Genomic DNA, 18,916 nt, shown 5'->3' on the forward strand with positions numbered 1-18,916 from the left:
ATGTCCGAAAAAAACAGTAACAGTGGTTATGGTCTGAAGTTATTGAACTCAATGTTGAGTCCAGAAGATTGTAAAGTGCCTAACCGAAAGATGAGATGCTGTGCCTTGAGCTTCGTTGGAACAGTGTAGGAGGCCAAGGACAGAGAGGGAGTGGGATGGAGAATTAAAACGGCAAGAGACCAGAAGATCAGGGTCACGCTTGTGGACTGAGCAGAGCTGTTCAGCAAAGCGATCACTCAATCTGCATTTGGTCTCCCCAATGTAGAGGACACCGCACCATGAGCAGCAAAAACAGTATACTAAATTGAAAGTACAACAAGTAAATTGCTGTTTCACCTGGAAGGAATGTTTGGGGCCCTGGACAGGAAGGGAGGTGGTGAAAGGGCAGGTGTTGCATCTCTTGTGCTTGCACAGGAAGGTGCCGTGGACAGAAGAACGGCTGTTGGGGGTAATGGACCACAATGTTGCAGAGGGAACGGTCCCTTCAGAATGCTGAATGGGGAGGGTAAGATATGTTTGGCGGTGGCATCATGCTGAAGGATGATACGTTGAATGTGGAGGTTGGTGGGATGGAAGGTGAGGACAAGGAGGACCCTTTCGTAGTTCTGGAAGGGAGGGGAAGGGGTGAGGGCAGAAGTGCGGGAAATGGAACGGACACAGTCGAGGGCCCTGTCAACTACAGTGGAGGGGAATACTCAGTTGAGGAAAAAGGAAGACACATCGGAAGCACTGGTGTGGAAGGTGGCATCATTAGAACAGATGCGATGGAGACAGAAAAATTGAGAGAAGGGAATAGAGTCCTTACAGGAAGTGAGGAAGCATAATCAAGGTAGTTGTGGGAGTTGGTGGGCTTATAGTAGATATTGGTTGACCGCCTAGCCCAAGAAATGGAGATAGAGAAGTCAAGGAAGGGAAGAGTCGGAGATGGACCGCGTGAGGGCGAGGGAAGGGTGAAAATTGGAAGCAAAGTTGATGAAATTTTCCAGTTTGGGGGGAGAGCTGGAAACGGCACCGATACAGTCATCAATGTACTCTACAATCTTATCCTGGATTATTCCTTTAAAGGGTGGTATTTGCATTCAGTGTCCAGTGTAACTTCAAGCTGAAAAGGCACTGTTGGCAGACAAACAGCTATCAATTCTACTCTCTGCACCTGTGCTATACATTGGAAGAGAAAATATGAAATGGTGCATTCAGACTGTGCACTTAATCCAAGCTTAGATTTGGATCAGCTCTATTCCCATCAACCAAAAAAGCCCAGCACTGTTAACATGAAATGAATGAGCTCCAAAGTGTAAAAGAAAAATAGCTGTCAGTATTAACCAGATGAATAATTGGCACATTTCCTCCCATCAAAATGTTACAATGTCATTTTCTTCACTGGCACACTTTCCAGTAGAGATACTGTTGTTTGGGTTCACAAGGCCATTTTTAGATAAGTCAAACAATGTCAATCTGTACTGTTACTGGCACTTGCATCGGCAGCTGGGGCTTTCATATCAATTGGTTGATTGTTGATTTGGCATTATATCGCAACACGCACTGAGCCAACAAACTTTGCCTTGAAATCAAATTGAAATACAAGTGGTCAGTTTCATTTAATAGTGGATCAGCTAACATTATTACTAGTAACCTAAAATAATCTTGCTGTATTTGTTCATAAAACATGAAAATGTTTATCAAAAGTTTAAATTAAGTATTACACAGGTCAAACTGGCTCAAAAAACTACTCTAAGTTGAAGCATTTAAAATATGCAATAAAAAAAGTCTAGTACAATTTAAGCTCCAAAATCACACCTTTCTCTTCTGGCTAGAAAGTACCCATCCAGCTGTGCTGGTGCACACGCACGCGCACACACACGCGCACGATTAGTCTATAAAGTTCATGCACATTAGTATGGGATTAATTTATGTTGCAGTCAAGCCTAACAGAAACAGAATTTCCTAGCGTGACCTCATTGCGTTAAAATATTCCATTTACACAGCTTCATGTTAACAGATTTTCTGAAAAACAATTATTAAAGCAATCCAATATTGAAACACACCATAAAATATTACTTTGGTCAGGTTAATTATGCATTCACAGCATTTTCCAGTTATACTTTCCAATTAGAAAGGCTCAACATTATACAGGGGCAAGGAAATGGGAATTAGAGTGGATAACTCCAATGTAGAGCTTGCACTGACAAATCTTTCTACCCTGAAAATGTTATGATTATAGATTGATCACTGTTACAGCTTACACATGCAGTTGATTTTTATTCTGCTACCCAAGAGCACTTAAATACAATTGATTAACAACCTTTAGCTTCTCATCCCCTCAACAAACCAAAGTATCAGTGACAGGAAATTCAGATTGAAAACCTCTATTTAGTCACACAGCTTTTGTACATTTAAAATAACCTTAAAAGCTAGTTTTTTTCCCCCTATATTAGTCATCAATATATCCTCACCCATATGTAGGGCACTATGTTCTAACAAGTCAAATTCCATGTTTATTACATAAAATTCCAGGATTCTTAATATCATTTTGGGCACCACATTCTGCAATTAAATCCATTTATAATCATATCCATTAATTTATGGCAACTGTAAAATCAAATGTTATTTTTAACTAGAGAGGGGAAGGGGTGGGGGGGCTGCCGGGCAGAGAGCAGGGAGGGGGGTCAGGCAGAGAAACAGCTTGCATTTATAGTGACTTTCACAACCTCAGACGTTCCAAAAGCCCTTTATAGCCAATGAAATACTTAAGTGTAGATATTCTTGTAACGTAGGGAAAAGTGGCAGGCATTTTGCATATAGCAAGGTCCCACAAACAGCAATGAAATAAACGACCAGATAATCTGTTTTAGTGATATTGGTTGAGGGATAAATTTTGGCCAGGAACACAAGTAGGCCATTCAGCCCCTCAAACTTGTTCCACCATTCAATGAGATCATGGCTGATCTGTATCCTAGCTCCAGCCACCCACCTTGGCAAGCAAAAATAATCAACCTCAGATTTTAAATTATTAATTGAGCTAGCATCTACTGCGTAGAGAGAGAGAGCTCCACACTTTTACCACCCTCTGCATGAAGTAGTGCTTCCTAACTTCTCATCTGAATAGCCTGGCTCTGATTTTATTATGTCCCCTTACCCTAAACTCCCCCACTAGCAGAAAAAAGTTTCTCTCCATCTACCCTATTAATTCCTTTCAAAATCCTAAAAACCTCATTCAAATCACCCCTCATTCTTCTATATTCCAGGGGATACAGGCCTAGTTTATGTAATCTCAAATTTAACCCTTGGAGCCCTGGTAACATTCTGGTGAATCTGCGCTGCACTCCTTCCAAGACCAATATATCCTTTCTAAGGTGCGGTGCCCAGAACACAGTACTCTAGATGTGGTCTAACCAGGGCTTCGTATAGCCGGAGCAAAACTTTCTCCCTTTTAGATTCTAGCCCTCTAGATATAAAGGCTAACATTCAATTAGCCTTTTTGATAATATTTTTGGTACCTGACCACTACATTTTAGTGATCTGTGTACATGGACCCCTAAATCTCTTTGGTCCTCCACTGTTCCTAGCTTTTCACCATTTAGAAAATATTCAGATCTATCTCTTTTTTTAGGTCCAAAATGGATGATCTAACACTTACCTGCATTGGAATCCACCTGCCACAGTTTTGCCCAGTCACTTAATCTATCAATGTCACTTTGTAATTTTATGCTCCCATCTAAACTACTTACCACCAATCTTTGGGTCATCGGCAAACTTGGATATATGGCTCTCTATTGTGTTATCCAAGTCACTAATAGATATAGTGAATAGTTGAGGCCACAACACAGATCCTTGTGGGACAGCACTAGTCACTTCCTTCCAATGAGAGTACATTAACCAATCTCCTAATCAGGTCAATAATTTGCCCTCAATTCCATGAGCTTTAATTTTAAGCTAACAGTCTCTTGTGGAACCTTACTGAATACCTTCTTGAAGTCCATATAAACTACATCCATGGACATTCCCGTCTACTACTTCAGTTACTTCCTCAAAAAATTCAATTAGGTTCGTAAAACATGACCTACCCTTTACAAATCCATGTTGGCCCTCTCTAATCAGCTCAAAATTCTCTTAAGTGCTCAGTCACATGGTCCTTAATTATAATTATAGATTCTAATAACTTCCCCACAGTAGATGTTAGACTACCAGGTCTATAATTTGCTGGTTTCTCTCGCTCACCTTTTAAGTTACATTTGCAATTGTCCAATCTAAAAAAAAAGGGACAATTCCTGAAATGGGAGAGCTTTGGAAGATTATGGCGAAAGCATCTGCAATTTTCTCACCTACTTCCTTTAAAACCCTGGGGTGGAAACCATCAGGTCCTGGGGATTTGTCACTCTTGAGTGCCAATATTTTTTCTAATACTGTTTTCTTGCTTAAATTAACTTTAGTGAGTTCCAGTCCTTGATTCATTATTAGTTTCCCTGGAATGTCAGGTATATTATCCTCTTCCACTACTGTGAAAACTGACAAAGCAATTATTCAACAAGTCTGCCATTTCCTTATTTTTATTTGCAATATTACCCGCTTCTATTTTTAATGGGCCCACATTACCCTTTTCCTTCTAATATAATTGTAAAAATCGTGTGTTAACCTTGATATCCCTCGCAAGTTTCTTTTCATATTCCTTTTGCAGCTTTTACTTTTTTTTGTCTTCCTTTGTTGTTCTTTATATCTCTCCCAGTCCCCTGGATCTGCACTATTCTTTGCACTTATGCATGCTCTTTTCTTTAGTTTCATGTTTTCTCTCATTTCTTTCGTCGATCATGGCTGTTTCATTTGGTAATTAGATCTCTTGCCCCTTAGGGGTATATACTGGTCCTGTATTAAGCTAAATTCTTTTTTTGAACACCTCCCACTGTTCAGCTGTAGTTTTACCCGGTAACAGTTTTGACCAGTTTGCAATCTGTCTCATCCAGTTAGAGTTAGCCTTACCAAAATCTAGAATCTTAGTAATTGTGTTACATTTCTCCTTTTCAAACCTAACAGTGAATTCAATCATATTATGATCACTGTTATTTAATAATCTAACAGTCAGGGAACATTTATTCAAGTCTAGTTCATTACGTATTACTAAATCTAGTATGGGCACCGGGGAGAACTTCTCTGCTCTTCTTCAAATAGTACCACTAGATCTTTTACGTCCATTTGAGGCGGCAGACGGGGCCTTATTTTAACGTCTCATCTGAAAGACAGTACCTCTGACAGTGCAGCACTCCCTCAGCACTGCAGTGAAGTGTCATCCTAGATAATGTGCTCAAGTCTCTGCAGTGGTACTTGAACACAACCTTCTCACTCACAGCCAAGAGTGCTACCACAGAGCCAAAGCTGACACTTTGGGAATTAAATTCTACAACTATTATTCATTTTTTCTATGATCATCCGAAATTAGTTGGGTTTGATTGCAAGTATTACTCATTACTGACTGTCAGCTGGATTTGTTTCATGTGCCTTATAGTAAATTGATCAGAAAGGCAATATAGATGAATATTCATTAAAACTTAGCAATGGCTTATATATTAAACTGATTTTAAACCATCTTTTCCCACAAAAACATCTTTCAGTTACAGTGTGGGAATGCCTCAGAAATAGAAAGGAAAGAGCTGAGAAAATAGAGAGAGAGTAGGATCATGCACAATCACGATTCCCTACATTCAAGTTCTCAAATTGGGCAATAGCAGGTCAGCAGGCAGTGAGATGGGGGCGCAGGGGGAGGAGAAGTCACCTAGCAACACCATCACTCACTTCCTACTTTAATGGAACATTCTCATGTTCAGCTTTGAGATTGAAAAAAAAGTTTGCACTGCTGCCAATTGATCAATATGGGAATTTCTTACTAACCTTCTTTCAAAAAAGTAGAAGAAATTGTAACTGAAAACAATTAATTAGCACAGCTGTCCCAACAGCAAAGTCTGAATCTCCTGTTAATAAAACAGTACTGATGATTTTATGTAGTTGGAAATCAGGTGCAGATCAGTAATTGTGTCTCTTCAGTTACCCTATTTTGCCCATACCAGCACTGATTGTAGAAGAAAGTAAATGTTTAATCTGGTAGACACCACTAAGACTAGACCATTTGTAGAGGGCAGGAGGAAGAAGGTCAGAAACAGCACTAGCTAAAATAAAAAAATCTTCAAATCTTGAAAATGGCATCTTCACTTCTCCCTGTCCCACATACACACCTTTAATTGTAGTCACCTTCATATAACATGCTCTAACCAGAAAGACCAGTTACTAGCATCTTGATTCCTGCAGCAACAATTTTGTGTTCAGTCAACACAATATGTGCTCAACAAATCTATTTTCAATAGATTTTCCTCCATGGACGTTGGATATGCCATCACTACGTGCCTAGCCCATCAGATAACTGCTAGTTGCATAAAACAAATTATGCAGCTAGCAATTTGCAACATGGAATGTCTGGAATATAACTTGAATACTGGTAACTAAAGAAAAGGAAAAAAGTGTAAATGCTCTAAGTACACTGCAGGTCAATTAGCATCTAAAAAGATAAGACAAGTAACACTTGCTACTGGGATGCAGTAGCAGTACAGATTTTTGTTTAATGACATAAACAGCCTTGTTTTCTGACAACTTTTGTACATAGGTCCCTCCGATCATTAACCCTCCGTAGGCGGTTATTGCTAGCCTGAGCTCAGTCCAATTAGGACCAAACAGATTATTACAAGTTCAAACACTCCACACTTAGAATAGTCTGGGTGCTCTCACTTTGTTTGTAATGGACTTTGAAATAACACTGATTAGAACAGCTTTGCCTTCTAATTTTTTGGTCACTGCATTGCGCAGATGACTATAGAGAACACCATTCAGCTAATCTGATGTATCAAAGGTGTTCAACCAGCTATGATTAGATCAATTATTGGTTATGGATATTTGGGACAGGAGATTTTGTTACACAGATTGACGATATTTAAATTGGAAGAGAGTCAAGTTGCTTTCAAAATTATGGTAAATCTGTTGCACAAAAAGATGTAGGTTGTTCCAGCAATGGTTTTTACACCTTGCAGCCACCATTGCTGAACAGTGAGAAGCTGACACGGTTCAAACATAGGAGAAATATTACTTGACATATTCTAAGATTACCACAATACCATTCTGGAGCATTTATAATGTATAGACAAAACAACAATTGTTTATTTCCAGGCCCCGGCACTTGGGCTCCTAAAATCATACACAATGACAGCAATGTTTTAACTGTCCTCCCTAAATACTAGTGCCAATTATTACTGCATATATGTGCTGCAAAAACACTGAGTGGCCTCGGGATTCCAAAGATGGCACCAGTAGGTGGCATTGCCAATGCAACATGAAGTGACAAATTGAAAACAATGTGGCATCACCTAGTGCATGTTACAGTCCAAAATACTGCCCTGAATAAATCAAAGCAGTTAGTGACAAAGTAAGCAATTGTGGCAAAGGATAGTTCAGTAGAAGGGAGTAATTTGAATACTATTCATTCAAATGTATGGTTAATGAAGTAAAAGCAAAAAGGCAAAAGATTCCTTGCAAAATATTTACAGACAACTTGCATTTATGTAGTCTTTAATGTAGGAAAACATCCCAACGTGCTTTACAGGACCATAATCAGACAAAAATTGACACCGGCCGGAGGTGATATTAGGATGGTGACTAAAAGCTTGGTCAAAGTTATGAGTTTTTAAAAAGGGGCATGTGATGGGCGAATGATTGAGGTGAATGAAGACATGATCAAAGAGGTAGATTTTGAGGAGGTTTTTGAAGAAAGGGATATAGGGAGCAAGGGAGAGGGGTTTGGTGAGAGCATTCCAGAGAGTGGCACCGAGACAGCTGAAAGTTGAACGAGATTACAGAAAACAGAGGCCAAGGACATGGATAATTTCATACATCGTAGGACTGGGCATCAGAGGTCATGAGGACAGGGAAGATGGGGAAGCAGAATTTTCTACAGGATAGATGTGGGTGAAAGTTATGGACAAGATGTAGTTTGTGTGGGGTGGAACTAGGGAAGCTGGCAAGGAAAATGCTATGGTAGTCAAGCCTGGAGGTGACAAAAGTATGGAATAGAACTTTAGTAGCAGTTGGGATGAGAAGGGTGCACAAGTGGGCAACAATGCAGAAGTGGAAATGGGCAGTCTGTGTGGAGGACACTGAATGGAGTCTGAAGCTCTTAGGATCAGACAGGACACCAAAGTTGTACACTCAGATTTAGCCTGAGGGAGCAGTAAAGGTGCAAGGGAATCAGCAACTCCCTTAAGTGGGTCTCGTGTTCCCTGTGACTCAGTGCATCTTTCTGTCCAATTTCCATGTAAACAATAGTGAGACCAAGGGATCATAACAAAGAACCCTTACTCTGTACACCAGCTACTGGAACACATCTCACACACTGCCAAGTGAAATCTCCTCTCACCAAATGATAAACTTGATAAACACCCTTAACTGAATTGAGGCACAGGCTTTTAACCAGTAAGTGGTTTCAGTTACATAAGACAGATGATCAAACAGTATGCAGCAAAATATATACTTCCCTTGTCTCAATATATAAAACAAAGACTACTTGCTTTCTTTCTAAACATGGCCTTTAAAATAGAAGGCCACTTACTATGAACTTCCTCTAGCTTAACTCTCCCTGGCTAAGGCTTTCAAAGTACAAACTACTACTGGTTGCAAGATTCACACAAATTGATTACTCTCTGACCCAAGATAGTTTGTGGGCTATATTGTTCAGTAACATGAAATTTCTGCATCTTAATAAAGCTCTCAATCACAGAGGCTCCAGCAAATCAAGAGTCCAGTCCTCTTCTCAAAATGGCTGTCAAAGTTACTACTACAGGTGGAGGCCTGTCCTTTGACTAGTACAACGCCTTGAACAGCAACATGTCTCAAGGTACTCCTGAGGAACAATATGGGCCATCTTTAACAATAGCATCAAATGTTTAAGATTGTAATTATCGGCCTTCTGGGTTCCGCTGGGCTAGCAGAAACATAAATGGGCTGAATGGCCTGCTTCCATTCTGTAAATATCTATGGTTCCAAGATGTGAGACTTGATGACATTCTGCTTCTAGCAGTACAAAACGTAAAAGTTTTTTTTAAATTAGTAAATGCAAAAATGCATATTGGTACAGAGCTCAAGATAGCTTTGGTCTTGCCAACGTTAAGTTGAAAAAAATTATTGCTCATTCACAACTTGATAGCAGATAGTGCTCGTGGAGTACAGGATAGTGGAGGAGAAACAAAGCTAAATGTCGTTGACATTGTGTGGAACTTCCTTTTAAGAATTTCGATATCTGGAATCATCCTGGTTGCTCACCTCTATATTCCTCAGGGGCAGTGCCAAATCCTTGGAGGCACCATCCTCTAAGAGACAGCTTTGCTTTATCTCTTCAATCTTGCTAAATTGCTAATTGCAACTGGTCAGTGATTTAAGGGCCCAAGGAACAAAAGAGTGTAAATGTCATTTGCAGCATGCAATCTGACCAAACTTCAAATTGGGAGACTGCTCAAGATAATGATGTAGTTCGGATAGAGCTCTTGCAGAGGGCCCTCAAACTTCTTAAATTGGCCCTTCTCCAAAGAAATAACATCCTTCCTATGATCAAAACTGAAGCAGTACCCCAGATGAGGTCGAACCAATGCCTTAGATAACAACTATACAATCTCTTATGATGGTTACTCACCTACAGAGCAAAAACAACTGCATGTCAAAAAAAATTAGTTATATGAAGGGCTTTGGGACGTCCTAAGTAATGTGATAAGGCTTTATATTAATGCAATTCTTGATTTCTCTAAATCTATTGCTCTAGTAACACAATACAGTACTCGATTTGCCTCTTTTGCTGCAACCTATGCTGCTCTTTGTGTACTACCTACTAGTTGGCTCAAACAGCAGTACTGACAGAATTGGCAACAAGTTGCCTAAACATTCAGTGAGGGAGTGGGTGAAGCACAACAAACCACCTTAGAAAATGGAGGGGGCAGAATAGGAGGAAAGATAACAATGTATTTGCTTGAATCAATCGCATGCTGTGGATGATTGGTTGGGTCGGAGGGGTGGGGGGGGGTGCAGGGGAAGGAGGAGACAAGAAAGTGATAGCAATTCTGAGCTTTTGATACGAGACAAGATTAAGGCTACCAATCAAAAAACATTTTTGTTGCTCAAGTTGGGAGATGCAGTTTACAACATTCAAATGCAATATTTCAGCTTTATACATAATGACAAAAATTTACTACTAGTCCCCAATGACCTTCTCCACCAATGCTAATCAATTCAAAAATATTAATTTAGTGGCAGGAGGAGAGGAGAAAAGCAGGTTTAAAAACAAACAATCTTGATTGAATGACTTTGCTGGGGCATACCAAACTGATTACAAGTCCTCAAAACCACAATAAATAACTACCACCTTATCATGAGAAATGTCTCAAAGTGCTTCACACAAATTACTTTATGAAGTGCAGTTAATACTGTGCAGGCAAGATCCCACAAACAGCAAATGAGATGAACAACCAGTTAGTCTGTTTTGGTGGTGTTGGTTGAGGGACAAATGTCAGCCAAGCCACTGGGTGAACTCACCGATCTTCAAATAGTGCAATGGGACATCTGTATAATGCCACATCTGAAAAATAACATCTGACGATGCAGCACTCCCTCAGTGCAAGACTGGTATCAGCCTAGATTGTGTACTGAAGTGCAATCTGAACTCTCAACTTCTAGACTCACAGATGAGGGCACTACTAAATGAATCCAAGTGATACGACTTCCATTTCAAAAATATAATTAAAAACAAAATGGCATGTTACACATCAGTTTAGTCAACATAAATCGCCTCTACAATCATGATGATTAATCAGATTTGAAGAATTACTGCTGGATTTGAATATTTTTGGATTAATTGAACTATTTTAGAAAAGTCAAAAATTTGAGATTCAGATATATTTTCAACAGAACTGGTCATTTTTAGCAGACATGGAACAAGTTTAAAAGTCAAAGCTACTTACACTTTTAATGACATTTTCAATGTAGCTGCAGAGAGCTTTGAGATATTCAGTCTCAGTCAGGGTCAAAAAGCACCTCACTATCACCTTTATTTGGTGGCACTTTTCTTTCTCAACTTGCAAAAGGAAATCAGCGTGGTCAAAGTCATTTTATTGACAACTTGAATTGGGAAAATATACCAGACAAAAGCACATTAAACACTGGACAGTTGAGGCTGCTTAATCGCCACCTGCAATTTGCTTTATCTTTCAAACACAGATTACACAACTATATTAAAATTCATTACCTCCTTAACTGTAAGTGGAGATAAATGCTTATTGCATACTGGTAATGGAAGCATCATGAATTCCAGGACTATGAACTGGTACTTGAAATGGAAGGTTGAACACTTACAGTAACTGAAACCAATCTTTCAGTGACTTTATGAATAGCCTATGTAAATGGAATACAGTATTGTATTACTTTTGGAAAAGGCTTCCAGTTATTGAATTGATTTTAAAAATCAAATTTCAGCATTTCTTTTTAAATTATAGGGTAAAATTACTCCAAACAGATTCCCTTTAAACCATCTTGCTACAAATATTGACGAGAGCCGTTGCAGTTTAAAGGTGCCTTCCACGACAATCAATAAGTGTACCGCTACTATAAATAAGTGCAATTTCCAATGATAAAAACGCATAGTGCTTATATGGCACATTGCCAAAATCTCAATTTTCTCAATGGGTGGGAGGGAGGGAGGGAAGGAAGGAGAGAGCTAGACAGGCACACAGAAAGGAACAGAAGGAAGGGCAGCAGACGGAGACAGACCCGAAAGCCATTTGCATTACAGAAACACAAGTACAGGCCTGCACTGCTAGTTAAGCAGCGTGTGACATCACAAGTAACATTAAATACTTGTTTTGGATAGAGTGTTAAATAACTTTTGGACATCAAAATATCTTAAATTTTATTAGAATTACAGATCAAGGCCTTTTGTGGAGAAGTTGATGTCAGACAGGGTTATAATATATACTGACCACATTAATTTCTGGTAATTACAAGTTTATCATGAGATCAACTGTTAGTGATATCATAATCATTAATATTTCACTGTGGACATGAATACATATGAATGACAGGAGCATACTAATTGCTACCAGCCAGAGTTAGTCATACAGCACGGATAGAGGCCCTTCGGCCCATCGTGTCCGCGCCGGCCATCAGCCCTGTCTACTCTAATCCCAGTTGGCCTACAAATACCAGTCGAGATTTTTTTTTAAAAAAGTGGGCATCCAAGATTGCTTCAAAGTTGTTATCTCACCTCAAGGATCAAACCATAATCATCAACTGCTTGAAATTTGCTCTTGCAGATGATGACTTCAACCTTTCAATGAGGGCATCAACCTAAAATTACCCCAGTGTAGCACATCCTGCATCAATTCCAAAAACTTATTTTTTTTAACAAGCATCACAGTTTACCACTCAAGTGCCATGATTTTCCACAAAAATTCAGAGGGTGTGAAAATGTTCATCTGAGTGGATCAGAGTTATCGGAAATCACTTGCCCCAATTCTCCACAATAACTGCTTTTACATCATAAGACCTGCATTCGTGGCACCAGCTCCTCACATGCAGGACTCACAGCCAGCTACAACTCAAAAATAATCTTGCCAGGATTCACGAACAGGACATTAGTACCAGGTCTTAACTGCAGACTACAAGCTTACTTTTGGGTGGAAGCTGGCTGCCAAGTCCCATGTGGCAGGAGCTGGCACCTCAACCTTTGATGTCCTTTTTAACCTATCTTGGCTATCAGATATGATACTTCCTGAACCCAGAAATAATTTAACTAACTTACATATGACTAAATGCGAAAATTTTGTTGATTGAGAGAATCAGTAAAATCTGAGTTTATGCCACATGGAAATTTAGATTACTACTTTACACACAGGGAGTCAGAATGGAACGCTGTCTTCAGGTGAAGCAGGGTTCGAGGATGGGAGATAATTGGACCACAGCATGCAGATGTTATTCAGTCCTCATTTTAAAGTCATACATTTAGTACTCATTTTTTGACTTAATATTACAGGTAAATAGAAGAATTTGGGGAGCTGAGAAGTAGAATTGGTTGGACCATAGGGGTTTCTCTGCAATACAGGCTAAGGAGCTCAAGGTACACAAAACTAAGGCTTAAGAACAGGATAATTGAAGAGAGCGACACAAAGCTCAGGATTCAAAATTGCCTCAAAGTTTAACACAACTGTATGAAAGAATGTTTTTGATCAAGAACCAGTAACATGTCAGATTTTGTAATCTACAACCATCCATTATTAATAAACATACTCCATGACAAATGAATACACCATGTAAACTGCAATGTTGTCACATCTGCTTCAGTCAACTGAACTTTTTTTTAAAATGCCTTTTGTAAAAACCTATAAGTGATTTATATATTTTAAAGACACCCCATGTGTACACTAATGACATCCAGTTCCACCTCTCTCTAACCCCCCACTGCCTCCATGTTGTCAGACATTCAAATGAGCCACAATTTCCTCATTAAACATTGGAAAAACTGAAACCATGATCTGCAGCCCCTGCCTCAAACTGTGTCCTTGCCACGGATCCCACCCTACTGCCCAACCACTGTCAAGTTGAACTAGTTTGTTCACAACCTCAGGGTCCTATTTCACCCCGAACTGAGATTCCAACCCCATACCTCTCCATCATAAAGACTGCCTACTGTAACATTGCCCATCTGCTACTGAAATGTTCATTCATGCTTTGGTCACCTCCAGACTCGACTATTCCAATACTCTCCTGGCTAGCCTCCCATCCTCCATGTAGGTTATAAATTTCAGGCCATCCAAAACTTCACTAACCTACATTGGCTCCCAGTCCCCCAATGCCTCAAATTTAAAATGGTCATCCTTGTATACAAATCTCTTCATGGCTTCACCCCTCCCCATCTCTAAACTTCTCCAGCCCTACAACCCTCCAAGATCTCTGACTTCCGCCAATTCTGGCTTCTTGAGCATCTCAAAATTCCTTCACCCCACCATTGGTGGCTATGCCTCCAGCTGTTTAGGCCCCAAGCTCTAGAATCCCTACACCCCTCCATCACCCTCTCCTCTTTTAAGATATTCATTAAAACCCATCTCTGATCACATTTTTACTCATCCTTCCTGATATCTCCTTTGGCCTGGTGTTGATTTTTGTCAGATTATGCTTCTGTGAAGCGACTGGTGTCATTTTTATATGTTGAAACTGCTATATAAATACAAGTTGTTGTTGTTTTATTGGTAATGAGATTAAGCATTTGTTTTATTGAAAATGTGAAACTAATTTTTTGCCATTACTGCCTATAGATTATGCACTTTAGTTGCACTCATCTACTCAACTTGAAGAATGTTATTATATAATTGATACCATCTTAGATGCCGAGCTAGCAAATTCAAGTTATTGTGCCGGCAGAAATTCACTTTGGGTGTTTTGAACTCAGCAAATATGAAGCTCGGTGCATGCATCTTTGGATCCATGTGCAGAGCCCCTTTTTCCAACTGGCTAACTTTTATAAGCAGCGAGTGGAGGGCAGTGTTACATTGCTCATAACATGAAAAAGATTTCACATTAAGTTTATGAAGTTCCCAATCTATGTACACTTCTAGTGATTTTCCCCCTTTACCATGAAGGTTTTGACTCTTTACTCAGGGTACAGTTGGAGCTTATTTAATCCAAGTGGCCATTATTCATGAAGAAGCTTCAACAGTGTCAGCAAGTTATTTGACCTTGGGGGGCATCGCAACCAATTCTACCCTTAACCAATGCCCTTTCAATAGAAGTAGGTGGATAGCAATCAGGAAGAGAAATGATTGCTGATTTTCCCCTTCATAACACAGGGTCACTGAAGCCATTTGAAACACCTCTACTGCTGTCCTAGTAGTGATCATCCAACTCAGCAAAGATTGAACCTGGGGCCTCCGAGTTTTATCTTGTTCAAGTATGACAGCCATTGGGAGTGCATTCTGGGAATGTGTGTTTTAAAATGCACACAAGGCTGGAATTCTAGTACACAGAGGGTGAAGCTCAAGTGGTCAGAAGTAACTACTACAGATAGTCAGTCTCATCCAAGCTTCAGTGATTTTGGGAGTCAGCTCAGGACCTGACTCTTAATTTATACTGCTCCTTCACATTAATATGCATTGCAAACCACTTTGCATTAGCAAAAAGGTAGTAGTATAATGGCAACTAAAGGGAAAATACAGCAGATGAGCAGTTTTAAAACTGAGCTTGTTATCTTCGATAAAATTAAGAAATGCTTTCATATATGTTAACAAACCGCAGTGAAGTGACAGGTATTTTTGTTTGTACTATACACCACTCTCCCAGTAAAAGAACACATCTTGTTCAAGACTACCAATGCTATTCAAATCGGCTTCTAGGAGGTTAACAGATACCACCTGAGAAAGCTATTCTTCCAAATTTTACAGAGAAAGAATTGCTGAGGCGCCGTTGTGCACCTCCCCCAAACAAGCCAACATTCAAAAATTTGCTGTGCCAGATACTCAGCGTCCCAGTGTAGGAGTTTGTTAATACTGTAACAGTAGTTAAACATTGTCAAAAACATTTTACCAAAAAGGTAGACAGTAGAAATTATCTAATTAGATGTGATTTTCCCCCAGTAAGTAGATTTTGCTTTTATCCAAATTTTCAAAAAAAAAACTTGGACCACTGCAACACAGCAAGTACGCACCAATCTGATTACACTAGTACATTTAAAATCACTAGACAGCACAAAATATCTAAAAGGAACGGATGACAGAAAAATGCTGGTGGCAGTATGGTTATGAGTCACGTTTATCCAAAAGGGTCCATCACTAGAAGCGAGCCGAGACAGATTTAAAAATGTTAATGTTGGTGCTGTTTTGTTCTCTGGGCTTTACAGCAGCAGCTCTGGTTGAGTTTCTCAACCAGACTGAGTTTATAATAGTTTTCTTAACACGTCCCATGAACTGCAATAGAAGCACCGTTAGGTCAGATCAACAAATTTTATTAACCCAAAATCTTTTTTCTTTAATAAGTATTCTTGCTGGTCATCAGAACGAGCACTAAATTATGTTGAAACATCCTATTTGCTGTGAAGAGTCCAACTGTGGTGAAGTAGAATATTGCTGCTGTAGTGAATTCAGGCCACGACGTAAATCTCAACCCACTGCTGTGCCTTTTTGGAAGCCGATTCAAGACAACACTGCAGCGAGGCAGATTTTCAGAAACAGGAGTTAATTTCTAATCTGGGACGCTTATGTACTGTTCTTCAGCCTATGAAAAACTAGCAAGTTCCCAGATAATTAAAAAAGGCTCTTGGGATACGGTATCTGTTGAGTCTATGCTGCCCGCATCTCCTTGTCTAACTAACAAGAATTTGCTCTACTGTCTCAGTCAACAGAAGACTGAGAAATACACCTATTGAGTTAAAGCAGTCGTTCCAGACTAGTAAATAGAAAAATGCTGATTCACTACAACGTGTTTATGAGGTGGGCTGTAATTTCTATCTTCAATAGTAGCTTTCAGACGTGTAACCACAGCTACCACATCACACCAGACCAAACCACAAAAATGTATGGAAGCCCTGAGACATGCCTCCCCAAACTCCCGATCAAAGACGACTGTGAATCCATTGCATTAAAAAAAATTCTGGGGTAACTATATAACAAAATAATATATATATATATATATATACACACATACATACACAAAATTGTCTACATCAATGCACCGAGGGTCTGTCTACTGAACAAAATCAAGGCCAAGGGCGTTATCTGAGGCCTGTTCCGGCAAGAAAATAGGGAAACATTCCCGTAACAACGCACACGGCCCCCGACACAAACATCAAACCCATTAAAACTAAACCGAATAACGAGGATAAAAGCAGCGATGCCCCAGCCGGCTGGGCGGGACGGGGTTTCATTCTGCACATTCTCACAGTGAAAGGAAGCGCTTACAGTCCAGGTGTTTCTTCTTGGGGCCCATGATCTCGTGTGTGGTGGCTTTGCAGACGGTTTTGGAGACGGCAGAGCCGGTGACACTGTGTTGAGCCGCGGCGATACGGTCCGTGATACTCTGTCCCGACATCTTCTCTCCTCACCAGCACCCCAGGAGCAGATTCACACAGAGGGGTTTAAATCCCTCTCACTGATCACCCCGGCCAGGAAGACGAAGAAAAACACACCCAAAAAAAAAGTAAACTGAAACACAGGAAGGAAAGCGAGCAGAACTGGCTGCGCCGGTGCTCTTCTAAAATATATATAAGGCGTTCTCTTGAGCAGCTGTCGCCACCCAGGGTTCAAATCCTCTTTCTTTCTCTGCCTCTGCCGAAAAGGAGCAGCAGTTGCAGGAAAATGGCGGGTTTGGACCAGGCTCCTGCCCACTGGATCGCTACCATGTGATCATCCACCAACCTCGTACCAGTTAGAGCCCATCAGCCAGCCCCAGACTCTCCCTCTACAAATGAGACTGATACTGCTGTTTGGTGCCGCTGCTTCAAGCTCCCACAAAAGAACACCCCTCCCCCTTGACTGACTCTGCCAAATGCTAAAGAGATTCTTTTTGTTTGCTGAGTCTTTCTACTGATGCATCCGTATTTATGCACATCTGTGTGCACGTGTACAGTATTTACACACTACAAGCTGAATCCAGAATATAGATCGCACCCTGTAGGTCTTAAAGAGCCTTATCCTTTTTCGAAAATTTGTAACTGCTGTAATGTGAATGATACAAGATTATTAACTAGTTGAACGTTTTTTATATCAAAAGTAGTCATTGCAAAAACTTTTTAACAGAAATTTTCAAATAATATAATTGTCTTTTATTCATCGAATTAATTGATCATTGCCTGAAAGTTATCTGAAATAAAGCAAGTTTCAACCTCAATAGATTAATAAGAGCTTATTGGAGACTCAAAGAACCAGAACTTCGCTTCGGAAGGAAAAATACTAATATTTTTACCTTCAAAAATGAAATAAAAAGAGATGCACAATTGAAATCACCAGTTGCTGTTAAGAAAAAAGGCCACCATATACCCACTCAGATTTTTTAAAAAGCCTAAAAAAGGACCAGTTTAACAGTTCTTAAAACACCAGTTATGTTTACAGCACTCACTCTAGAGATCTGTTCTTCACAAGTACGGTACTTTCAACAAAGTGACTGGCACATGCTATTTTAAATTTTAGTAGCCCCACTACATCCAGTCAAGAATGGTCATGGACAACCAGGCAACTAACAAGGAGGAGGGTCCATGAACAATCTCATCGCCCAACATGTGAATGTAAGAGAGAAGACTAAAGTTTTTGCAAGTACCTTCAGCCAATAGTGCCAAGAGGACGATCTTCTCAACCTCCTCCTCAGCTACCCATCATCGTAGATGCCAATGACCAGCCAACTCAGTTCACACCATGTGACATTAAAAAGTGGATGAGTGCACTGGACACAGAAAATACTTTGGGCCCTGATAACATTCCAGCTGTAGTACTGAAGACCTGCGCATCAAATCTAGCCACTCCCTTAGTCAAGCTAGTCCAGTACAACTATGACACTGGCATCTACCCGAGAATATGGAAGATTGCTCAGATTTGCCCTATCCATAAAAAAAGGATAAATCTAACCAGGCCAACTACTGCCCATCAACCTCCTCCCGGTCATCAGTAAAGTGATGGAAGAAGTCATCAATAGTGCCATCAAGTGACACCTACTCATCGATAGATTGCTCGATATGAGAGTGCCATCACTACAATGCTCAGTTCAGGTTACACCAGAACCACTCAGCTCCAGACCTCATCACAGCCTTGATCCAGACATGGACACAAGCTGAATGCCAGAAGAGAGTGGCTTCCCTTGCCATCAAGGTAGT

General features: G+C 40.1%; 1 protein-coding gene across 23 annotated transcripts in view; it reads right to left on the reverse strand.

Moving 5' to 3' along the window:
- The window catches only part of picalma (phosphatidylinositol binding clathrin assembly protein a), a 133,717-nt gene extending 116,110 nt beyond the window's left edge, over positions 1-17,607 (reverse strand). For all 23 annotated transcript variants that reach the window (XM_067986307.1, XM_067986305.1, XM_067986306.1 and 20 more), the window contains exon 1: positions 17,013-17,607. In XM_067986307.1, coding sequence (XP_067842408.1) covers positions 17,013-17,142 — 130 coding nt within the window. In that variant the 5' untranslated portion in view covers positions 17,143-17,607. The remainder of the gene's footprint in view (positions 1-17,012) is intronic.
- Positions 17,608-18,916: the final 1,309 nt, after the last annotated feature.

Source organism: Heptranchias perlo, chromosome 6 (genome assembly GCF_035084215.1).
Source record: "Heptranchias perlo isolate sHepPer1 chromosome 6, sHepPer1.hap1, whole genome shotgun sequence".
Classification (NCBI taxonomy): Eukaryota; Metazoa; Chordata; class Chondrichthyes; order Hexanchiformes; family Hexanchidae; genus Heptranchias; species Heptranchias perlo.